General features: G+C 42.6%; 1 protein-coding gene across 1 annotated transcript in view; it reads right to left on the bottom strand.

The window, feature by feature from the left end:
- The window catches only part of LOC118529503 (contactin-associated protein-like 4), a 144,486-nt gene that overhangs the window by 2,131 nt on the left and 116,012 nt on the right, over positions 1-26,343 (bottom strand). The window contains exons 15-19 of the mRNA XM_078070040.1: positions 19,975-20,102; positions 13,200-13,370; positions 12,388-12,606; positions 5,515-5,754; positions 406-630 (exon numbers count right to left, since the gene is read on the bottom strand). Coding sequence (XP_077926166.1) covers positions 406-630; positions 5,515-5,754; positions 12,388-12,606; positions 13,200-13,370; positions 19,975-20,102 — 983 coding nt within the window. The remainder of the gene's footprint in view (positions 1-405; positions 631-5,514; positions 5,755-12,387; positions 12,607-13,199; positions 13,371-19,974; positions 20,103-26,343) is intronic.

Raw genomic sequence — 26,343 nt, forward strand, 5'->3', positions numbered from 1 at the left:
GGTTTATGTGGTGCTCATGGACAGTCATTTTTGCATGATCTTACTGTGTTAACACCCACCTTAATTCTTCTTCCCTTTGCTTAGAAGGAGGAAATATTTTCTACATATAACTGGACACATTATACTTCCAATGAAGAGCTTCCAGTGATAATAACATTTCTGTTTACCTGAGATATGCAAATTCATCAAAAATTTTCTAGAAGAATCTTAATATAATTACTGAAATGATACATCTGAAACAATATTTTCGTAGTTCTGGAAAACAAAGCAAAATAAAACAAACTGGCATTTGCAGAGTATGAAGGTTTTTCCTCGTTTCCAGCCTGAGAGCCTTGGACACTGAACAGTCCACCTGCACAGTACTAATGACACAGTTTACGTTTCTAACACTCAAATGAGACTCACCATTTTTGGCCAGGATAACAGAGAGGTATTCATTGTAGAAGGAGTCCACGTAGAGCAGCAGGCTCGGGGTTTGCAGTGTTTGGAAACTGAATGTGATCATCTCTCTAGCTAAAGTCATGTCCCCATGAAATGAAGCAGCATGGGGGCTGGAGTTTGTACTTAACGGATAAAATTCATGAAAATTGTAAGTCACTGAGGACCCAGCTCCAAAGTGTGCAGAAATCTCTGAAATGATAGGCATATGTTTATGTTAGAAAAGATTGAGGGCTAATTTTAGGTATACTTATGGACATTTGAAGTATTCTAATTTCCAGGACATTTTAATCAATAAAAGAGCAGAGAACGATGTAACAAGCACTCACACATCTCAGAAATGAATAGCACGGTTGGTTGTTGGGGCTTTAGGGCAGCCCTCAGTAAGTGTGAGCGTTAAAACTACCTCTGCTCCTTCCTCAGTGGAACGTGGCCTAAACAGGCACAGACATCTGCTTGAGCTGTTTCCTTCCTGCATTTTCCTTGGTGTTAGTCTTTTGCTTTGCAGGTAGCAGTCTTGCCCAGCAATGATGAAAGATGGAAGTGGAAGGCCACTTGCCCACCAATGACCACCAACAAGTGTCAGCTCGTATCAATATTTTACAGGAAAAGGAAAGCTGTGTCGGTGGCATCACTGTGAATTTGAGAGAGGGAAGTGGTGCAGGGGCCAGAAACTGTCCAAGATCCTCCCTAAACAGTTTATGAGAGTGTGTCCTTGGCCTTCTACATAAGATGGGGCCCTACATGTATGTGTGCATGTGGTTGGGGGCAGGACATGGGTGGTTTAACTGTTGGGAGTCTGTGCATCTCCATGGCCACAGCAGGTGCCCCCCTCCCAGCATGGCCATCGCATCACCACCTCACACAGCCACTCCCAGACCACCTCAGAGTTGTTTCCTTCTCATTCACGAGGTCAACCTCTAAGGTAATGTTTGCCTGCAAGAGGACCTTCAGGTGGCACTTAGTGGATATGGATACAGAGCCATACAGAAGGGGAAAAATACCTTTTTAGTGGAGCTCAATGAGGTATAACTAGGAGCAATAAACACACCCACTTAAAATGTAAAATTTGCAGAGTTTTAGGAGATGAGCACACACAAAGCAACATCCACAGTCCATATTCAGAACATTTCCAATTTTCTTCTGCCCTTTACGCTTCTTGGCAGTCAGTTTCTTCCTTAGGCCCCATGCTCAGGCAACCACTGATTTGCTTTCTGTTACTCTAAATTAATTCTGGAATTTCATATAAGTGGAATCATACATTATGTTTTTTAATTTTTTATTTTTGCCTCAAGTTAATATTTATATATAGTGTGAGTTAAGTGTCAACCCATTTATGGATTCTCTATTCTTTTCACCATAACTTATTCTTTTTAAAATACTTTGGAAATCCAAGGCCTTATGCATTTCCATATAAAATTTAGAATTAATTTACAATTCTGCTGAAATTTTGGGGGGAGTGCTGAATCCATAGATCAATTTGGGGATAAATGATATAGTAATAATAATGAGTGATCCAGTTCATCAACGTGGCATATTCATCCATTTCTTTAGATGTTAATTTCTTTTAGTAATTTTCAGTGTAGAGATCTTACACTTATTTGTTCTATTTATCTGTAAATATTTCATTTTTTTGGATTCTATTGCAAATACAATTTTATTTTTAAATTTGTCCCAGTTGTTCATAACTAGTACATAAAAATTAAGTTGAATTTTATAATACCGACCTTGTATTCTGTGACCTTACTAAACTCCCTCATTAATTCTAGCAGATTTTTATGAACTCTCTATATTTTATATAGATAATTATATCCTCTATGATTAAAGAGAGTTTTATTTCTTCTTTCTAATATGTACAATATTTATGTCCTTTTCTTGTCTTATTGCAATGGCTAAGACCTCAAGCATAGTGAAAAGAAGTGATGGGAATAAAAATCTTTGCTTTCTTCAGTCTCATAGGGAAAACATTCTGTCTTGCACCACTAAATATCTTAGTGATATGATGTTAGGTATCCTTTGTTGGGTTGGGAAATTTACCTTATATTCTTAGATTTCATAGTGAATTTTGTCAAATGCATTTTCTGTATATTTTGAAACTTATCTGTTTTTCTCTTTTATTCTGTTGATATAATGACTTTCTTGAGATTTTTTTTAAAACTTAAATCAGCATCATACCTTTTGGATTAATCCCACTTATTCATATTTCTTTTCTATTGTTTGATTTGATTTGCTCATTTGGTATTAAGTGTTTTTGTGTCAGTATTCATGAGTGTATTTCTGTAGTTTTTTTGTTTGTTTGGTTTCTTGTAAAGTCTTTGCTTGATTTTAGTGTCAGACTTAGATGGCTCATGGATTGCATTGGAAAATATTCTCTCCTCCTTTTTGTCCTCTAACAGCCTGCATCAGACTGGAATTATCTTTTCCTGTAGAAATTACTAGCAAATACCTTCTGGTCCTGGAATTTTCATTGTGGGAAGATCTTTAATTAGAAATTCAATTTCTGTGGTAGTTATAGGTTATGAAGATTTTATATCTATTATGCTTTGGTTTGGTAATTTGTGTCTTTCAAGAAATGTGTCCATTTAATATAAGTTGGGAAATTTATTGTCATAATGCTGTTCATAATATTTCATTGTTATTCCTTTAATTTTTGTAACATCTGCTTTGGTATCTTTTATTTTTAACATTTATAATTTGTGTCATTTTTCCTTTTTTCTTGAGAATCTAGTTAGAAATTTCTCAATTTTAATGATCTCTTCTATGAATTAGCTTTTAATTGCATTGATGTAGTTGTATAATGCTAGTGATTTCAATCATGATTGCATTGATTTTTTTGTCTGTTTTTTATTTCATTAGTTTCTGCTTTATCTTTATTATATCTTCTACTTTCTTCAGATTTCATTTTGTTCTTTCTTTAAATTCCTAAATTGGAAACTATGTAATTGATTTTATACCTGTATTGTTTTCTAATAAAATAAAGTCATAAATTTCCCCTTAAGTAATACTTTAGTTGTGTAACTCAAATTTTAATATGGTATATTTTTATATTTAATTAAAATATTTTTCAGTTTAATTTATGAGTCCTTTGACTCAAAGATTGTTTGGAATTAAAATACTTAATTATTGGTATTGTCAGAAGATTTTGAGACTCCTCAAAATTTTTTCATTTTTTCCCCCCTCTATTCTTCCAATTGAATGATTTTTTATTGTCTTATTGTCAAGTTCACAGGTTCCTTCCTCTGTTGAGCTCATCTGGTTATAATTATTTTTTAAAATTTCAGTGATTGTATTTTTCTGCTCTAATATTCCTATAAGTTTTTTATATGGTTTTCATTGTTCTGTTGAAGTTGCATATCTGTTTATTTGTTGATGACCTATTTTCTTTGTTTCTCTGAATTTTATTCCCTTTGATGAATATGTTATAATCACAACTTGATGTCTTTGTCTGATGAAACCAAAATAAATAAATAAATAAAATTTTAAAAAGGCCCTCTTCAGAGTTAATTCTTATTAATTACATTTTTCCCCCTGAATATGCAACATAATTTCTTGATCTTTTTTTACATGTTCAGTACTTTTTGAAAACTCGACAATGTTGATAATTCATTGTAAATGTTCTTAATTTTGTTGGTCCTTGTTTCTGTTTTTCTGTGGTTGCTGCTGCTTGCTGTTTGTTGCAGTGGACGGACAGCATGCCCGTACTCCCACTTCAGTCCTGTCTCCCTAAGCAGGCGTCCCCTGCATCTCTGCAGTTGGGCCGCCTCTGGAGGTCTTCCTGAGTCTGCACAAGTGGGTCCCCACCAAGGGTTTAGGCAGGGACCACGTGCAAATCTGGGGGCTCATCCACTCTGGTCTCCTTGAGTCCAGTGCTCGGCTTCCCTTCCCTGCAGCTGAGCTGCTGCCCTGGGGCTCTGGGAGCAGAGCTGGTGTGGCCACTTGACTCTGTCAACGTGACTGCAAGTGCCCAGTTGGATTTTACCTGGGAAGGTGAAACATGTCCTGGAATGGGGGTACTGATTACCATCACACATTTATCTTCAAATATCGCTTCTGTGACTGTGCTCTGGCCATTTCCAGGCAGCTCATTCTTTTGAAAATCAAGAACTGATCCAATTTGGTTTCCAAGTTTGTGCTCCAAAACCCGGAGGCTTTTAAGGTCAAAAGGCAACAGCTCAGAGATTCCCGAAAGGAGGCATTAGAATTTATTTTGGTGATAATGGATTTTATTTAGATTCTGTGAGTATCTATGAAAGTATAAACCTCATAAGTACATTCCAAGAATTATGTCTGTGCTACAATTAGCGCTGTCATTTCAACAAAATGAGAGGCTTGTGACCTCTCAGAATGAGACTAAAAAGATTCTGTCATTTTCACTGTAACAAGAGGTCATTAATAAACCTCGGAGCAGGGCGCCTGGGTGGCTCAGTTGGTTAAGCGACTGCCTTCGGCTCAGGTCATGATCCCGGAGTCCTGGGATCGAGTCCCGCATCGGGCTCCCTGCTCGGTGGGGAGCCTGCTTCTCCCTCTGACCCTATCCCCTCTCATGCTGTTTCTCTCTCTCTGTCAAATAAATAAATAAATAAAATCTTAAAAAAAAAAAAAAAAAACCTCGGAGCAAAATGTTTAAGAGGCTCTATTTCAGCCATCTTAATATAAATGGGAAATGTATTTATTATGCCAATAAAATACATTTTTGGAGGAAAATTCTTCCCATGCAACTTGAAGCCACTACTTTAAATAATAATATTGAAATAAGCAGGGCTGCACAGGACAGACTTCTAATAACATATTATCTCAGAGCACAGGCATGAGGTAGAAGGAATTAGGATGCACAGGCAGCATTTCAAGAAAATCACAGAATTGATGTTAGATTTCACAGTTGTTGGCCCTGGCTTTTCAAGAATAGAGTCACATTTCTTTCCAATAAAATGAGATTAGCTGCCAAAAAGTGATTTACAGAGGAATTTAGGAACTGAAACACATTCATCAAACAGCGGCACAGAAGAGGTTTCATTCAGGATTTACACTCCCCAGGCCGGCCGGCTCCCTCCCGGCGGCGCCCGCACTCACACTCACCCTGTGCGCAGAAGGGCCCTGAGAAAGCGGAGAGCTCGCAGTCACAGGAGAACCCCCGGGGCCTCTCCTGGCAGCGCCCTCCGTGGTGGCACAGACTCCCGTAGGTGCTGCAATGGCCCGGACAGCCGGGTTCCACCCCCGGGGTGACCTGTGCCCTCTCCTCCAGGTCCAGCGCCTTCCCATTCAGCTGCAAGGCCCGGATGCACCCCAGGAAGCCTCTCTGTCTGGTGGCCGTGCCTCCTGAAACAGAGCACAGGACACGGTCCAGACGCCGTGCAGGGAGGGCTTCACAGCAAGTTGTAAAAACTGTGACTTCTCCAACACGTTTATGGACAAGTGTAATTTTCAAAATGTAAATTTTGACACAGTTGGGAGATATTCAAGAACACTGAAAAAAATTTTTTTTAAAACTTGACTTTGCTTAATGTTTATTCTAAATGGATTCCTTGTTAGTTAACTGAGCAATTTATTTTTAAGTTAGTCTTATTAGAATATAGAACGGGACTTAACAAAACATCAGTATTATTGTAATGATGATAATGTAATGTGGTGGACATTGATATGATTAGCTAAAATGTAATAATTTTTTGGGGGGCGCCTGGAGTCCCGGGATTGAGTCCCACATCGGGCTCCCTGCTCGGTAGGGAGCCTGCTTCTCCCTCTTACCCTACCCCCTCTTGTGCTTTCTCTCTCTGTCTCTCACTCTCTCTCTCAAATAAATAAATAAAACAAAATCTTTAAAAAAATAAAATAAAATGTAAGAATTTTTTTTTAACATAAAAACCCAGATGTCCATTTATGGCAATAGTGGAATAATGGGGACTGGGTTTGCTCTCCCACCTTGAAAATAACTTAAAAAACCAGAACAATGTGAAACAACAGTTCTGAAGGCACTGGGCTTTGGACATAAATGGCAGTCACCCCCAGGCGTGAGAAAATAACAAGCCAAGCTCTCCCATCACCCCAGCTTTCTGCCTGGGGAGTTTGGGGGCCGATGTCACTCGGCTCCTCAGATGAACTCTGCAGGTCTGCAGAGGGTCCCACCCGAGCAGTGAACTCAGCACTCTCCAACACCTTCTGTGAGGAAACACCAGAGGCCAGGCAGGGGGTGACTCAGAAGCCTGGAGGGTGTCCCACAGGACTGAGGTTAGGGCTGGGCTTGGGGTTAGGGCTAGGGTCAAGCTCCAGGGCTCCTGCAGGACAGTGGGATACTGTCTGCTCCTAATAGTCACCAGCAAGCCACCAAATTCAGGAGGCATCTCATGTAGAAGTTAAAATTTTTTGCCTCAGTAATGAGAAAAAATTAATCCCAGATTAACTCCAGTACTGGAAAAAAAAAAAAATCCTAAAGGCAAGACCACCAAAAACAATCAAATTCTTTCCATGTACATTAGTCTTGTTCCAGACCAAAGCTCAAGAACACATAAAGGAATACAAAATGTCCAGTGTCCAACAAGGGGAAATTCACAAGGCCCAGCATCCAACTTAAAAAAATGGCAGACATACGAAGAGGCAGGAATTAGTGAGCAATCATAAGAAGAAAACCCCATCAAGGGAAAGTCATCCAGATATGATATAGATGATAGGATTCATAGATGAGGCTATTAACCCAATTATTATGACTGAATTCCATGTGTTCAACAAACTAGAGAAACTGTTGAACTTTTTTTTTTTTTTTGCAAAAAATGGAATATATTGGGTGCCTGTGTGGCTCAGTCGGTTAACTGTCTGCCTTGGCTATGGTTATGATCCCAGGGTCCTGGGATTGAGCCCCACGTCAGGCTCTCTGCTCAGCAAGGAGCCTGTTTCTCCCTCCGCTTGCCGCTCCCCCGCTTGTGCTCTCTCTCTCTGTCAAATGAATAAATAAATAAAATCTTTAAGAAACATGAAATATATTAAAAAGACTCAAATCGAACTCAAATTTTTGATTACGCTTCAATTTGAAAAGAAAATTACATTAAATGGGATTAATGACAGATTAAGTTTAGCAGAAGTGTCCATTTTAATTTCTCAAGATTTTTTCATTTCCCTTTTGATTTCTTCTTTGAATGATTGGTTGCTGAAAAGTATGCTGTTTAATTTACACATATTTGTGTATTTTCCAATATTTCCCCCTTCAGCAAAATATTAGCCAACTGAATTCAGGAGCACATGAGTTGGCCCATGCATCATGATCAGGGATGGTTCACCATCCGTGCTTCAGTCAACGTGGCATGCCCCCGATAGAATGAAGAATACAAACCACACGATTACCGCAATAGACATGGAAAAAGCATTTGACAAAATTCAACCCCCATTCATGATAAAACTCTCAACAAATTGTACAGAAGAAATTGCCTCAACATAATAAAGTCTACACAGGGCTAGCCTACAGATGGCATCATGTTCAGTGATGAGAACCTGAAAGCTTTTCCTCTGAGATGAGAAACCACCCTCACCACTTCTACTCAGCAGAGAGCTCGAGTCCCAGGCAGAGCAATGGGTGAGATAAAGAAATCAAAGGTATGCCAATAAGAAATGAAGAAGTAAATTTGTCTCTGTTTGCAGATGACATGATCTTATATATAAAACCCCAAGGATTCCACCAAAAAACTTAGAACTAATAAATGAATTCAGTAAAGTTGCAGGATACAAAATCAACATTTAAACATTGGTGTGTTTCTATATTTTAGCAGTGAACTATAGGGGAAAAATTGAGAAAACAATCCCATTTACAATAGCATCAAAAATAATAAAATGCTTAGGAATGAATTTAACCAAGCAAGTGAAAGATCTATACACTGAAAACTATAACAGACTGATGAAAGAAATTGAAGATGACACAGCTAAATGAGATGATAGTCCATGTTCATGAATTGGGAAAATTAATTGTTAAAATGTCTATACTACCCAAAGGAATCTACACATTAGATGCAATCTCTACCAGAATCCCAATGGTGTTTTCACAAAGACAGAAAAAAAAAAAAAATCCAAAAATTCACATATACCACAAAAGACTCCAAATAGCCAAAGCAATCTTTAGATCATCCCTTCTGATTTCAAATTATATGACACAGTAATCAAAGCAGCATGGTATTGCCATAAACAGAAGTCAAGTGACTAGTGCAGCAGAACAGAGAACCCAGGATTAAACTCACACAGATCATACGTACTCAAATAATCTTCAACAAGGGCACCAAGAATACAAAATGGGGAAAGGATGGTCTCTTTAATAAATGGTGCCGGGAAACTGGATATCCACATGCAAAAAAAAAAAAAAAAAAAAAATGTAATTGGACTCTTATCTTACACCATAAACAAAATCAACTCAAACTGGATTGAAGACTTAAGTGTAAGACTTGAAACTATAAAACATCTAGAAAAAAACATAGGTAAAAAAATCCTTGACATTTGTCTTGGCAATGATTTCTGTAGGACACCAAAACACAAACATCAAAAGAAAAACAGTCAAACTAAAAGCTTCTGCACAGCAAAGAAACAATCAACAAAATGAAAAAGCAACCTACAGAATGGGAGCAAATATTTGTAAAACATATATGGTAAAGGGTTAATATCCAAAATACATAAGGAACTCCTACAACTTAATAGCAAAGTACCAAATCACCTGAGTATGTAATGGGCAAAGGTTCTGAGTAGACATTTCTCCAAAGAAGGCATAAAGACAGCCAACAGATATATGAAAATGTGCTCAACCTCACTCATTATCAGGGAAGTGCCAAGCAAAACCACAATGGTATATCACCTCACACCTGTTATGATAGGTATTACTGAAAAGACAAGAAATAACAGATGTTGGTGAGGATGTGGAGAAAGGGGAACCCTCCTACACTGTTGGTGGGAATGCAAACTGGTGCAGCCACTCTGGAAGACAGTATGGAGTTTCCTCAAAAAGTTAAAAATAGAATTACCATATGACCCATTAATTACTCTTCTGGGCATATATCCGAAAGAATTTAAGTCAGCATCTTGAAGAATTATCTGCACTTTCATGTTTATTGCAAATTATTTACAGCAGCCAAAATAGGAAAACAACTGAAATATCCATTAACAAATGAATACCTCACACTATATATGAAAATGTGGTATATTATTCAACCTTAAAAAAGAAGGAAATCCTGTCATTTGCAACAGCTTGGGTGAGTGTGGAGGACATTATACTAAATGAGATACAAAACAAGAAAGACAAATACTATCTCATCTCATTCATATGTGGAATCTAAAATCATCAACTCATGGAAACAGAGTGTAGAGTGGTGGCCGTCAGAGCCCGGGGCAGGTGGGGGAGGATGGCAGGGCGGGAGGGAGAGGAAATGGGGAGTTACTGGTTGAAGGGCACAAAGTTTCAGTTATGAGAGATAAATAAGTTCTAGGGATCTAGAGCTAACAACACTGTTTTGTACCCTTAACATTTTTAAGAGGTTAGATCTTAAAGTAAGTGTTGTTGCCATAAAAATAATAATAAAAAGGGCAGGAGGAAACTTTGGGAAGTGATGGATATGTGCATGTCCTTGATGTGCTGACGGCTTCATGGTGGGGACTTCTCCCCACACTCATCAAGTTGTATATGCTAAATACTTGTACACTAATTATAAGTATCTATAATGCAGCCATAAACAAAAGAACTCCTGCCATTTGTGACAATGTGGATGGACCCTGATGGCATCATGTTGAGTGAAATAAGTTAGAGAAAGACAAATATCGTAAGACCTCACTTACAGGTGGAATCTAAAAACACCAAATTCACAGATCCGGAGAACAGACTGGTCGTTGTCAGAGGCAGGAGGTGGGGGTGGGGGAATGGGTGAAGGTGGTCAAGAGCTACAAAATTGCAGTTATAAGGAAGCCATGGGATGGAAGGTACAGCACAGCGGCTGTAGGTAACAACACTGTATTGTATATTTTAAGGTCGCTAAGAGAGTAGATCTTAAAAGTTCTCATCATAAGAAAAAAAATGTAACCATGTGAGGTGACCGATATTGACTAGACTTACTGGGGTCATTCTGTTGTATATACACAAATCAGTATGCTGTGCATCATGGACTAATACAAAGTTAATGTCAATCGTATCTCAATAAAGTGGTAAAAATGTTGCCAAGAACATTTTTAAAAATTAAAATTAAATGTTAAAAAAATTCATTCTAGAAAAAGCTATCCATAAAGCAATGATAGCATCTAACATCAAGGTAAATAAGAGATTGGATATCATAAACTACTCTTGAGTTTTCCCTTGTATGAACTCTGAGCTCCAGGACAGTAAACCCCACTGTGGAATCTGAAGCAGTGAGATCCCCCAGCACGGTCACTCTCCGAGACGCTGACATCATGTCACCACCACCAGCTCCGAAGGACTGGGCACACAAACAGAGAAAAATAAACCCTCCACTGCTATACTTAACTATCTTTTAACATATCAATCATACCCTAAAAGAGTGGTATAAAAAATGAAGCCTTGAATCCTACTTCACACCATATATAAAAATATTTTTTATATAGATCATAGACCTGACAGCAAAAGTTAAAAGACCAAAAGCTAAAATTATAAAATTAAAAATTTCTAAAATAAAATGTAGGAGAATTTCTTCCAAACATTGATTTCTCAGAGAAAACTCAAGGAGCACTAACTACAAAAGAAATCTTTGATGAACTGGGCTTGAAGGTTTTTAATACAAATACAAAAATACAAATCAATATTAAGACTTCTGCAAATCCAAAGATGTTGGTAAAAAGTAAAAAGCAAGCCTCAGGGGGTAGTAACAGTTGTGATTCATGAATTCAATAAAGGACTGGTGTCCAGATTATATACTATTCAGGTTTTGGCCATGTGACCACAGTTCAGGCGTCCCGTACAGTGCCTTAGGCATAGAAATTTCAATAAATATATCTCCAATAAAATAAAATTGTAGGGGTGCCTGGGTGGCTCAGTCTGTTAAGTGACTTACTTGATCTCAGCTCAGGTCTTGATCTCAGGGTTGTGAATTCAAGCCCCATGTTGAAAAAAAGTAGAAAAGAGCAAAAAAATTACACAGAAAATAGTAAAAATTGTGTTTCTCAAATGTCAGGGTAAGCTTCCTCTTTTGGGTAGGAGCCTGTAAGACTCGCAGGAGGTTTGTAGGGATCCTGGGAATCTAGTTCAAACAGAAGACTGGTTGATATTTCATTAATAGTTGGTGATTATTTTTCCCCTTGTTGGAGTTTGTAATAAGCAAACAGCATCCTTATTTATTTGAAATGCACGGAGTGGTCACAGGAGGGCTAATCCCTCTGTCTTATCGATCCCCCAGTCACAATAAAGTCATTCGTAAACAACACAACAGAAGCTGAAAACCAAGCAACCCAGTGCAGTGGGAGACCCACACGGGGCTTGAGCGGAGCAGTGATAAACGGGGAGCAGGAGGGGCCGGGAAGGAGGTTGGGGACGCCCACAGAAGGGGAGGGGTGTCAAGATGTGTGGGGTGGTGGCCACCCCTCCTGGTCTCTCTCTCGCTGTTTCTGGGGGGCCCCGGGGTGGGGGCCCAGCACTCAGAAGTGGGAATCGCTGACGTTCACCTCCCGCTGGGCACAGAGTGCGCAGAGCAGCGCCCACTGCGTGTCCCTCGGGAGCCAGTCTTGGGCAGTGCCCGGACCCTCTGGGGCAGCGAGCTGGCTCCTGTGTCCGCACTGGGGACAGAAGCTCCTGGTTGCGTGCTGGGAGGCTAGGATGCGGCATGCGCTGCCCGGCCCGGCAGCGGGAGCCTGAAGGTGCCCGATGGGGCCGACAGAAGCGGCGGCCGGCACGGAGCTAATGTCCTGGCCTGGCCTTACCTGCCCGCCCTCTGGGGTCACCCACCCCACGGCATGCGCCCGGGGCTGGAAAGGGCGCCAGGCAGCACTCACCCACAAACAGCTGGCTGTTGAGCTGCAGGCGCACGTGCCCGTCCTCGGGGGCCGCGTGCGTCCCGGGCGGGAGCAGGTCCACCTGCAGCCAGGCCTCCTTCGCGTTCCTTTCAGCCCAGACGAGGTGCCACCGGTCGTCATTGAGGGGGGCGGGCGCCCGCACTGTGACCTCGCAGGGCCCGTTCCCCACATCGAAGGAAAAGGCCACTTCCACTGGGGCTGGAAACACGACACATGGGGAGGTTGGCGCCGTTTCCCAGACGGGCCTCAGGGACACAGGGAAGCAGGGCCCCCGCCGACCACAGGCGGAAGAGTATCTTTCCAGGTAGACCAGAGGGCAAAGGTATGTTGTACTTGGGAAAATGATTTTTAAAAATTAGGTTCAGAATGTGCTAATTCACTTTGATTTGTACTGGACTGAAACCATAATTACATGTGTAGGAAAACTATAAAACGTGTGGATTTTGTGTAGAACTTGGTCCAGACCTTCACCCATTTTATAATGTGAGCAAGCTGTGGGTGCACTGGTGGTCTGTTGCAGGTTATTTGGGGTTCCAGTGAGCACTTTGTGGAGGAACTAGCTGAACTCAGACCCTGTCTACACCCAGACGACGTGTTCTCAAAATGAACCCTGCGTGGACAGGTACTTCCTGAGGGCTGTCAGGTGTACCATCAGGCTCCCGCCGGGCGGGGCTCATAGAACTGCAGGACTGGACTGAGTCTCAGGCTGGAACTAATGGATGGAGGGACGAGGAGCGTCCAGGGCTCCTTGACCAGTGATAAGGGCCCCACAGAGTTTTCTGGAAACTTACAACGTAGCTCCAGGCTGATGAAGTCTGTGATCCCCAGGTTCTCTAAGAACACCCCGGATGAAGCTCTCGTCTTAAAAAAGAAGGACACGTCGGCGCTGAGCTCTGCGTGTAAAGTGGGGAAGTGAAGGTATGAAGTTTCTGTGTGGAAGGAAGCAGAGTTCCAGAAGGATCCTAGGAGACAGGAGGGAAAGGTCACACAGAGCAGCCGTGTCTGGTGTCCTGGCTGCTGGTCTCCTGAGCGAGCCCATAGGATGCCTGAACGAGAGCTCAATGGGAGTGGGGTCCGTGAAGACCCTCCCCTCAGGGTGCAGGAAAGAGCGCCTGGCAAACCGTGTCCATCTCCACACCACCTACGAGGGAAGTCCCCTCTGCATCCAGACAAGTCAGTCTGATAACGTCCTCCATACTTTATTATCAAACCTTACCTGCTCATCATTTGGAATGTTAAGCATGTACATAACTGAATTAAAAAAAAATCCTGCAGAAATCCAAAGAGTTGCCCATCGTAACCCCACGGACCCAGATGGTTGAAGGGCCCCAGCCTGGCCTGGCTCCTTCCCCAGAGCGCACACTCCCACCCTGACTGGGGCCGCGAGGAGGGTACCCCTCCACCAAGCCTGGAGGTGGTCTCCCTGACACACACTTTCACCTGAGCCCTGATAAGGTGGGTAGAAAGTAACCACCCACACTGGTTTCTGCCTCGGCGATCTCCTATCGCTCAAAGTCAATGAAAAATAAATAGCCTAAAACCTCTCAGAGACAAAAAGCACCTTCCCAAGGTTTAGCACTTGGACAGAAATGAACTTTGAAAGACACATGATCCTATGATGCGGTGCGACTTGGAGCCACCCTCTGGTTGGGCTTCTCTTTGCACTTTTCTTCTGAGTTTACATGTCCCAGCCTCCCTCTTAGCTGGGGCTGCCTCCTGTTGGACCTGAGGTTGGGCATGGTGTGCAGCCTGGGCTGGTGATGACCCTGAGTCCTGGCTCTGAGGCCACATACCTGACAGCATTCACGTCTAAATTGCTTTTCCTGGAGAATGAGTTCATGCACGGGGTCAGAAAACAGCCACCCAAAATACCTCTCCACCCCGTGTCTGGAGGACAGAGGCAGTCCCTGCCGGCCTCTGCACTGTGTGTATCCATCGGGCATCACTTCCTGCCAAGCTGGTCTGCTTTGCAGCTTTCTGGCTGGGGGTGCTGGGCAAATCAAGGAGTCAGTTCTCAGGTTTTCCTGGGACTCACATGGAGCCAACAGCCCATTTTGCTGGCTTTTCTGTGGAGACACATTTTGGAGATGTTTTATTTTTCTTTAGAGCATAATTTGCTGAGGTGAAGTTTCCTCTGTACCGTTCTTCTCGGGGCCAGGTCCTGGTCTATTCTAGGATGGAGATGCTGGGTGACTGTCGGTCACAGGAGTCCCTATGGCCACACGTGGCAGGACCACACTGCTCTTCCAGTTGAACTGTTAAAGAAAACTGACTTGGGACGGCACCAAAGAGAAAAGAAGGACTCCTCCCAAACACGGGCTGACTGGTCATCAGGAGCGTTTGACCTTAAAATCCCAAATTAGAGAAAACAGTTTTAAAGGGTTGTCTTTTGAATCAGTATTCAAAGGGGCACCTGTACCCCAATATTTAGAGCAGCACTATCAACTACAGTCAAATTATGGAAAGAGCTCAGATGTCCATCGACAGATGAATGGGATAAAGAAGACGTGGTTCATATACACAACAGAATATTACTCGGCCTTCAAAAAAAAAAATGAAATCTTGCCATTTGCAATGATGTGGATGGAACTAGAGGGTATTATGCTGAGCGAAGTCAGTCAGTCAGAAAAAGAAAAATACCACATGATTTCACTCATGTGGAATTTAAGGAACGAAACAGATGAACATAGGGGAATAAAAAAGAGAGAAGTAAACTAGCCACCCAGGTGCCCCAAAACAGACTCTTAACGATAGAGAACAAACAGGGTCGCTGGAGGGAGGTGGGTGGGGGATGGGCTAGATGGGGGATGGGCATTAAGGAGGCACTTGTGATGAGCACTGGGTGTTGTATGTAAGTAATGAATCACTAAATTCTACACCTGAAACAAAAAAAAAGTGTATCTTTCATTTCATTTCAATTTTATAAGTAGATCAAAGAGAAGCTTGGGGGACTGGTTTAATCTAGTAGATTAGAATCTGTCTCCCCTGGGCTACACATTTCCACAATGACCAAGTCGGAGGGGAGCACTTCTTATCTTCTGCGTGGCTGAAGCCTTTGAACTAATATTGACACTATTTGGTCACTGTGCCCTTATTGGTGGAACTGGACAAGTTGACCCACTGCCTGTTGCCTGCACTCTCGGGGGCCAGGGTCCTCTGTTCCTTGGGTCTTCCTGTACAGAGATGGGGTCCAGGAACCCATGCGCGGGAGCCATGAGTTGTGCGGGAGCAGACCTGCGCATGCCCTGCTCTGGGGGTTTGATGGGAAGGACAGTCATCCACCCAGGAAAGAGCCACATTATCAAGTGAACCTTACAGGTAGGGATTTGATAACAGGTTTGCTTGAAGGCAACCTTTATCTCGTGTCTATAACTGATATAACTGCATGTGTGCAGGTGCACCTGTGTGATACAGAACGGTTACAGACGCACCTGTGTGACACAGAATGGTTACAGGCGCACCTGTGTGATACAGAACGGTTACAGGTGCACCTGTGTGATACAGAACGGTTACAGACGCACCTGTGTGATACAGAACGGTTACAGGTGCACCTGTGTGATACAGAACGGTTACAGACGCACCTGTGTGATACAGAACGGTTACAGGTACACCTGTGTGATACAGAACGGTTACAGACGCACCTGTGTGACACAGAACGGTTACAGGCGCACCTGTGTGATACAGAACGGTTACAGACGCACCTGTGTGATACAGAACGGTTACAGACGCACCTGTGTGATACAGAACGGTTACAGACGCACCTGTGTGATACAGAATGGTTACAGGCGCACCTGTGTGATACAGAACGGTTACAGACGCACCTGTGTGATACAGAACGGTTACAGACGCACCTGTGTGACACAGAACGGTTACAGGCGCACCTGTGTGACACAGAACGGTTACAGACGCACCTGTGTGATACAGAACGGTTACAGGCGCACCTGTGTGATACAGAACGGTTACAGACGCACCTGTGTGATACAGAACGGTTACAGACGCACCTGTGTGATACAGAATGGTTACAGGTGCACCTGTGTGATACAGAACGGTTACAGAATCCAGATTGTTACTTACATAAGAAAGAGATGTAGTATTATGTATATTTTTAATGTATGTACATATATACAATGTAATATATATATTATATATGTAATGTTACTATGTATACAATGTAATACAGCTATATACATAGTGTGTATGTGTTGTGCACATATGTGTGAGAAAGATGGATGCATAGACAGACACGGTCTATTCAGGAGAATTAACTTTGTTAGCCCAATTGGATTAAGGGTGATTTCATTAATAGTTTCTTTTCTAAGCTTTTATTTGACCCATTAATAAATTATCCCAATAATTAATTATTATTCATAAAGGAATGTTAAAGGCACACTGCTTTATAAAACAAAGATGTTTACTTTAAAAATCAAAGGTATATGAAAATAAAAATTCTGCTTCTTAAAACTGGAAGTATAAATTATGAAATTGTTAAGATGAGAACTATTTTTCTAGTCAAATCCATCTTTCTGACTGTTTGAGAGACTGGTAAACACAGCTTCTTAAAGAGAAAACACTAAGGATTATAGCTTCGGCTTTGGGAACATAAACACTCGTGCTTCGATCCATACTTCAAAATTCCTCTTGAAATTTGTAATGTTTTTGAAAAGAACAATTGGGATCAAAAAATAAGGAAAACAAAAATGAAAACAATGAAATATGTGGCTGGTTATAATGACAGTTTGGTTCGTAGGCCAGCTGGAAGAGAATGAAACTCTTCAGACACGTCTGCACAGGAATCCTGCTGCTCTGTGTGGGGAGAGGCACATGCAGACAAAATTCACAGAGCTCATAGAAAGTGAGAATTATTCCTACAGCAATTCACATGACAAGCAGACTTAGAAGCCACTTCAGTCTTCAATGCCTGTGTTCCCTTCTGGATTTGTGGGGACCTCTCCTAATATTGGCAGCTACTACAAAGGTTACTGGTATTCCAAAGACGTGACAGGTACCTTTACTAATCTAGGGCTCAGGAACATGTTTGGTCTAGCAGCCAGCTGGAGCCAGCAGGTCCAAAGGAGGTAGAAAGAAGTAACCTTGGACCCAAAGATTTACCAGCCCTCCCACTTTAGTTTAGGTGCAAGATAAACGTAAAGTAAAGCACTGTGATGCTCCCACAGTTTTCTGTGTGCACCTCACCATCCGCCATGAATTCTTTTTTTTTTTTAAGATTTTATTTATTTATTTATTTGACAGAGAGATAGAGAGCATTAAGTAGGCAGAGTGGCAGGCAGAGGGAGAGGGAGAAGCAGGCTTCCCGCTGAGCAGGGAGCCGGATGTGGGGCTCGATCCCAGGACCCCAGGATCACGACCTGAGCCGAAGGCAGACGCTTAACCGACTGAGCCACCCAGGTGCCCCCCGCCATGAATTCTTGCACATCTGGGACGGAAGCTGCTGTGGCCGCTTGGGGCTGGGGCACGGGAGGTCTGACAGCCACTCTCACCTTCCCGTGCGGTCTGCTTCTTCCCTGCACATTTCCTAATCTCTGGGTTTCCTCCTCTCGGGCACTGTCTGCCCAGAATTACCAGGCTGCCCCTCATCCCCTGATCTCTGCAGGGCTCTGTCCTTGACCTCTTTTCTTCTCTCTGGACATGAACCATCCAGGGGACCTGTCCTTGGACGACTTCCATGGGCAGCAAGCAGCCTCTCCAGGGACACCGTGGGAGCAGGGTCAAGGCCCTCCCTCTCCCCTGTCTGTGTTCACCCCACAGACATCTGGACCAGCCTGTTCAGACCTGCTGGCCTCATGCCACCAGGCCACAACAACCCATTTCATTAATGGCAGCTCCATCCTCTGCTCCACCAAACCCTTGGTGTTATCTTGAATTTGCTCACAGCTCACATCAATCTGCCTCTACTTCAAGCAAATTCCCAGTGTGGCTCACCACTTGTAGTGGCCTGGCCACCCAGGTCCCTCCGACGCAGCCGGGACCCCAGGCCAGCAACCGTCCACCAGCTCTGCTCAGGATGCTCTTCCCTGCACCCCTGCGTGTCCCCGGTCCTTCCCAGTGAAGCCTCCTGAACCCCCACACGGTGTCCTGTCTTCTCCCCGTTGTGTGCATGTGCCATCCTGTGTGTGTGCATGGACTCGTCTTCTCTCCGTTGCCCCAGGAGGACAGTGACAGCCTTCCGTCTTGCATCCTGATGCACCGCTGGACACACTCCATAGTTATCTGACTAAATGTCTGGATAATATTTCCTCTTTTCTTTTGCCTGTGAGCAGGTTGGATACTTCTTTCATTTTGGTTTCATAATGTGTCTTCCCATAATTCTGCTCCTGTTATTTGTGGAACAAATGGGAGTGGGGAAGGAAGACGGAGGAGGTGGAGGGAGAGGTGGGGCAGCCAGGGAAATCAGAGAAGAATCCAAAGGAAAGCAAGGCAATCAGCTGCTGTAAACACTTAAAAATGGCAGACGTGCCCAGACCCTGGGTGGGACCGGCACTGTGGAGGCCCGTAAAGGCTGTTGTCCAGGATCTTTGAAAATGGGATCAATCCACCTGCATCTGACATGGTTTTGATGTAGCAGTGCCAAATGGAGGAGAAGTTAATGAACTCATCTCTTGTCCTGTGAGCCTGTCCCCTGCCATGGGTTGTTTCTTGCTGTGCACGCCTTAAATATTAACGTGCCCTGCGCAGCTTCGAGCCCCAGACAACTGTTCCAGCCACTGCAGACGAAATGAGGGAGCCAACTTCAGGGGCTCAGTAATGGCTTTTCCGACCACAGGATGCTGAGAACAAAGTTTCCTAACTGCATGTCTTTGGCGGAAGCACCAAGGCAGATGCTCAGATTACATTTAAAATTTTAATGGAATAAATTATCTGAAAAAACGGGTTGCAGAGTGAAAATGTCAAAGATTTTAAAATGAATCTGCAGGTCAGGTCGTCAAAAAACGAAGACCACCTCTTTTCCCATAGATAAAGTGTTTGCATAGGGATTCTGAGTACAGATGGTGGGATGGAGTTGGGGCACAGAACATATTTCTCCCCAAACCTGATGAAATCAAGAATAACGAACAAAAAACACCACCAACAACACACACAACAGCTCTCAAAAGTCTGTTCCGAAGCCCTGAGCTCCTGACTTGACTGCCGCCTGATGTCCCGCAGCTGTCCCCCGTGGGCTCAAACACGATGACCATCTTCCTTGCCTGCACCCAGACTAAAACCGTAACTGCGAAACGGAATGAATAGAAGAAATTCCCAATTATCTCATGATAATCCTGAACTGCGAGCTCTCTGGAACCCTCTCTGGGGGCACTTGGCCACTCTGAGTGGACAGACTCTGAAGCTTCCTGGCCTCAGGCCAGTTGCCGCATCCCATAGTGATGGTTTGTATCAAGTACTGAGTAAGAGCAACACAGCATTGACCCCTTTCCCAGTTTACAAGGGGACATAATTCCTCCTTCATCGGCACCTGATGGAACGCAGTGCTGTTCAACACGCTGCAGCCCCCTTGCCATCACGCTGACCAGCCGCTCCCAGGAAAGAGGCCCTTAGGGCATTACTTACGGTCCCCTTGGCACAGCAGAGGCCCCAGTTTGTAGGCTGCAGCAGAGCTCGGGCGGGCTGCATCTGCGACCACGATGCGTGTCACGGGCAGGTGCTCCTTATAGGACAGCACACCTGTGTCGTTGGTCCTGGGGGAGAAAACACCCACTAATGCCGTGTGGGGCCAGCAGAATGAGCTCACCTGCCAAACACCCCATGCAGAACACTTTTACGGGTCCTTTCCAAGCACAGACAGCATCCATACCACTGACCTCAGAGAAGACAGGTGGCAGATTCAAAAGTGGGGTCTTCTGGGCACACCTGAGGTCACATTCCAACCTCACTAAGCAGCTGACTGTTCTTCTAAATATAGGACCAGCACAGGACTCGCATGAAGTTTGTATACATTCATGCAGTATTAGGTGTCCTGTGGGTAAGTCACTGCGTTGGTCGTGTTATGTATTAGCAATACACAATATTCTATATAACATATAAATACAAATAATTTTTTGCTCAGAACCTTATTTTCATTATTATTACTTTTTAAAAACTACCTTGTTTTTATCTTGTCCCTCCTTATTGATTTTATAATTTTAAAAACTTATTTGAAACCAACTTGGGTATAAAATTCAGTGCAATGTGGGCAGGTGCTTGGGAAATGTGCCCTCTGCTCACGCCCTGCCCAGGAATGGGGGGCAGGTGGAGTCCCTGCCCTCCATCCAGGGGACACTGCGAGGATGCGTGGCTGTCATCATGCTCTGCGAAGGTCAGTGTCCAGTGGAGACACAGCAACATCTCCGGGGACCATGCGAGGTGGGCAGTGAGCTGGCCAGTCCCTATTTCTCCAGCACCAGAGGGTTGTTCTAATTCTCTGCAATATCCTCCTGTTTTTATGAGGGGCTTCAATTTTGTGTGGATTTCTGACTTATAGACAGTGGAGACTCTGAATCTGCAGGGGCTGGGCAAGCAGTACCGACCATCCTCGGCACATCTGCCCATCCTGCCCCCACAGACTGGGAAGGAAGAGCCAAGTCACCGCAGTCAGTCAGTCCTTTTTCTGGGCAGTTAGAAGTTCCCTTATTTAACATAAAAAAAAGATATCAAAGGTCAAACATGAAGCATTATTTTTAGACCAAGCTAAAATAGAGATTGTTACTTGAATTTTTCTTCCTGAGTTAAAAGCAGTCTTGTAGCTGTATTTAGTGCAGATACTGAGATATGAAAACATAAATATTAAAATCTGAACAGTAAGACATATTCTATTGAAGGAGCTGGATCATTTGCCAGATTTAGCCTTGACAATCCTCTGCTTCACCTGGTTAAGCTTCTGTTTCTTTATGCTAACGAAGAAGACAGAACATGGATTTTCCAAATCCACTGATGCTGGACGTTGGGATACAGGGGTAGACAGGCGGGTGGCGTGGCTTTTGGCCACGTGGTAAGTCGGCCAAACCAAGCACATCTTCTGCCGTCAATCCTGCAGACACACAAGCGTGTCCTGCGGAGAAGGGCACGCCAGGGGAATGCAGCTGTAGTTACTCACTATGGATCTGTGCATTTTTAAAGAACTACTTTGCAGAAACCAGTCCTTTTCATTGAGGTTATAACAGTGATATTTTTAGAGGACTAGGAACACTGAACACTTATCTTAGTGCATCACACGTGTGCTGGGGAAGATAATGAAACACATCTCTGTTCTGTGTTGGTTTGAAAACCATGTTTTTGCTGAGCTGATGGAAAGAATTGTCTTTACAATATTGTGTAACTACGAAGGGTTTCCAAGTTCCCATTTTACTCAGGTGATTATTGATTTGCCAGGTGGATTTATTCAAAACTGCCTAGTTAATAAGTGCTCATGATTTTTCTGTGTTCTCTGTTTTCCTTGAAGGGCCCACTGCAAGCAGACTTACAAACAGCACATTTGTCGTGTGTTCTCACCCGCCTCGAGAGTCCAAAACGAGCAACTCCTAAAACTATGGAAATAATACTTACGACTTTCCAAGGAAGCGTACTGTTTTGTTTTGTGAGGACTTTGGGGGGTGCCAAGTGTGACTCAGGGTAGTTTCAGAGGTTGGGAAGGAAGGGGGCGGCTGGCCAACTCTAACATTTAGTAATGGTTCCAGTCGACCACCAGATCATTCAGAACAGCTTTTATGACCAAATTTGGAGACTGTTCCAAATAAGTGGAGTGATTTTGACCTTCTTAAAAGAAATTTTACTTATATAAAAATATATTATCACTAATAACTTTCTTGGTTAATTAAATGTTTTATTGTATCGGCGATATCTCAGACATTCAGAGTGGCTGAAACAATCATAGAATAAACACCAGTGTATGCATCTAAGTTTGATAACTGAAATATTACCAGTGGGGACAAAGAAACAAAATTGTAATTAATTGTAGATGAAATGGCTATATGTGCAGAAAATCCAAAAGAATCTACAGACTGTCCATTAAAGTTCAAAACAGGAGTCTAGCGGGGACACAGGACCCAAGGCCAAGGGTGCAGAAGCTGATTGCATTTCTGCACACTGCAACACGGAAAGGAAAATGGAATATAAGATGATACGACTCACATGAGCATCAAAGATATAAAGTCTCTAGGAAATAAACTAGTGGAAGTCTTGCAGGCCTGGATGCTGAATATGATAGACGCATCCATGAGAAGAATTACGGGGCTGGAACACTGGGCATGATGGGGACGCCAGTTCCCCTGAAGTCACCTGAGGCACGGGCCCCGCCCCATCAGGGCAGTAAAGTGTCATCTGTACCAGAAGCAGCTGCAGCCGTGTGAACGTGAAACCCCCAGCACGTCCTCTGAAGAAAGACAGACAGAAGATGAATGATCGACCTACGGACAACCTGCCATCTGCAAAGCTGGAAGTAACTGGAGATCTGGGACAGAAGTGGCAGGTGAATGGCATTTTCCGTGACCCATGCTGTACCGTGTTAGCGCTGATTTCTGGCAAGATGGAAATGCTACAGAGGGAGGATGCAGGAAAGAGAGGGGAGGCTGAGTAGGTTTCCTGGTGATCGTGGTAATAGGTAAGCACCAAAGGGAATAAAAAAAAAAACAAAAAAAACTACAAACCAGAGAGTAATGGGTTAAATAAGAAAACTATAGGATAAAGTCTTTTTAAAAGAATTGACTATGCATGTAATTACAAGAACAAAAAAGCAAACCTCCCTAACTACTAAGAAATAATTTTGTAGAAGATCAACGAAATATGCATCTTGTAAAAAAGAAACACAGCAAATATAACAATTTGCATTAATAACTATAACATAAAATAATATGATAGATTTGAACCCAAACATATGAGTTTTATAATGAATATGAGTGGGTTTAATTGAATTTTTACAACACAGAAGATTTCAGATTTGGCCCCCAAACTAAGACACAACGGTACGGGTAAACCAGAGACGCACCTGCACAAGATGACTCAAAGAGTGGCCCACCTGCCACTTGGATGACAAGCAGGTCAGGGGCGATCCTGGTGTCATCGTACAGCTCGGGCTCAAGCCTGGGATGACAAAGGGGGCATCACGGTGCCTGAAGCCCAAAAGTGCAAGGCAGGCAGAGCCCTTCTAAATGCTTCTACTCCAAGGTATCAGACCAACCACCTTTTGGAGAAAAATCTACACAAAACGCAAGGAGTCAGGCATAGAAACTCACTAACAATACGATAATTTAACACAAAAGGAGACAGAAATGAGTGGGGATGTACGAGACCTGAATAACATAATCAGTGGGGGTAAATCTTATGGGTAATATACCAGAAGCTACACCCAATAAAAAGAAGTGCAGCTTCTTCTCAAGCTCACATGGGACATTCACAAACCCAATCACTGAGTATACCACAGAGAAAATGACAGTAAGTTCCTTATAGTAGAAATATCATAAACACACTCTGATCAGATCAGAATAAAACTGAAATAGTAGCATTTTTAAAAGGCCCTTCCATCTGGAAATTTGATTCCTAAATCTGATAAAGACTAACTCACCTACAAAGGTTGATGAAAATCTTCTAGTGAAAATATTAGTAAATAAGATATTAGTAAATAATACCACACAAAAAATGATATAACTTGACCAAGTGGAATTTGCTTCAATTTGAATATTAGGATTTCATTAACATTATCCACTAAATTAAGATATCTAAGGAGAAAAATAATTTGCTTATTTCCATAAATGTTGAAAAAGAAATTTGACAAGTGTCAACGCACATTTCTAAGAGACACTCAGGAAGATAAGCATTGATAGGAACTTCCTTAAAGTGATTCCACAAATACAGATTAGTATGTACTACATCTATATATATGTCTACATCACTGCTATCGACGTCTGTGCCACCTTGGTCCTGAAGCCAGACGGTCACCTAATGGCAGGCTTAGGGACATTCCCCCTCACATCATGAGGCCATGGACTCCACTGTTATCCAACATATTCAATAAAAACATGCCTTCACCCATAAGCAACAACCTATTAGAGGATATAATGATAACTCCACTTTTGGTACCAAGAAAGAAGATAAAGTGATCAAAGACTAAATTTAACAGAAAATGTACCAAAAGTAGAAGAAAACTTTCCTGAGAGACATAAAAGTGATTTGTGTGTTCCTTTTTCTTGGATAAGAAAACCCAGCATCATGAATATGTCCCTTCTTGCTAAATACTAATATGGCATCAATAAATAAAGCACTCTCCTCTATTGCTGTGGGAGTGTAAACTGGCAAGGACGTTGAGAGGAATCTGGCAATGTCTAGTAAAATTGGTATTCATTGCAGAATTGTTTGTAATTTGCCATAAGCAACCTACGTGTCTATATACAAGACTGTGTTTAAATAAATTATGATATGTCCACACAATGGAAATAGCTATGAAAACGAACAAAGTACATAAAAATATTGAGAATATGTTACCTTTAGTGTAAAAAAGAAGGGGAAAATAATAAACTACACAAGTATTTACTTATTTATGCAAACACAAACATAGGAAAGATAAACCAGGAAACAATGAGATTGGTGACTTGTAGTGAAGGTTAATGGAGAGGGAAGTGTGGAGGAGAGAGAAGTGGATCCAGGGATAGAGAGAGAGAAAGAAAAGAAATGAGATGGGGATGGATATGAAAAAAGAGGATGGAGAAGATAGAAGTGGAGCCTGATAAAGAGATGGAGAGATGAGTTTGGGGATGGACAAGGAGATGGGGATGGAGGTGGGGATGGAGATGGAGACAGAGATGCGGATGGAGATGAGGATGGAGGTGGGGATGGAGGTGGGGATGGAGATAGGGATGGAGATGGGATGAGGATGGAGGTGGAGATGGAGGTGGGGATGTGGATGGAGGTGGGGATGGAGATGGAGATGAGGAAGGAGATGGGGATGGAGGTGGGGATGGAGATGGAGCTGGGATGAGGATGGAGGTGGAGATGAGGATGGAGATGGAGGTGGAGATGAGGATGGTGATGGGGATGGAGGTGGAGATACATACCTTTGTTCAGTTTACTTTTAGAACTGTCATATTTTCACATACTAAACTAGTATACTAGGAATAAAACAATGCAATAGAGTTAACAAGGATGGGAATAACCTAAAATGAAATACAAACATAAATGAATGAAATATATTATAAATAACCATATATAGCATAACTAAACTGAAGGAGGGAAAAAGAATTAGTCTGTGACTATTTTTACACTATTTGTACTAAATGATCTACCTGAAGTCAAGAAAGGAAAGAAGGAAGGAAGGAAGGAGGGAGGGAAGAAAGAAGGGAGGGAAGGAAGGAAGGAAGGAAGGAAAAAAAACCTCACACCTCTAAGGAAATGGTAGCTCTATCAGTAGGCTTCCTCTCTGTCTTTCTCCTCCATCCCCCACCTTGAGTTATGGGCTAGCAATTCTGAAACCACTTTTTTGCAAATTCTAGGACTGAGAATAGAAGCACATGATTTTTAGGAAATGAGGACCAGATTTCTTGCTGTTGGAAAGGGAATTATAATTATAGAAAGAGGATGGTTAGAATTTATCCTGTGGCATTGCACTGGGATTGGGGAGGTCATGGATTTTAAGACTTTCCAGTAGCATTGAGCACACCTAACTCCAAGCACTGATACCCGAGTACTATCCTTGCCTAAAAGGAACCAGGTCTTCTTATAGAAATGGCAGATTCCAAAGTTGGGGCAGAGAAAGTACAAGATGAGTCTGGAATCTCTTATTGTGCCGAAAGGTAAGACAATGCTCAAAGAATAGCGACACGTCAAAAGGTCATAACTTGAAATGACTCCCACGGGTCAAATCTAAAACAATCTAAGCATAAAATTAAATAATGATAGGAAAGGGTTATAACACAGTGAATTAAGTAAAAATTCAGGAATTCACACTGATATTAA

This window comes from Halichoerus grypus, chromosome 4 (assembly GCF_964656455.1).
Source record: "Halichoerus grypus chromosome 4, mHalGry1.hap1.1, whole genome shotgun sequence".
NCBI lineage: Eukaryota > Metazoa > Chordata > Mammalia > Carnivora > Phocidae > Halichoerus > Halichoerus grypus.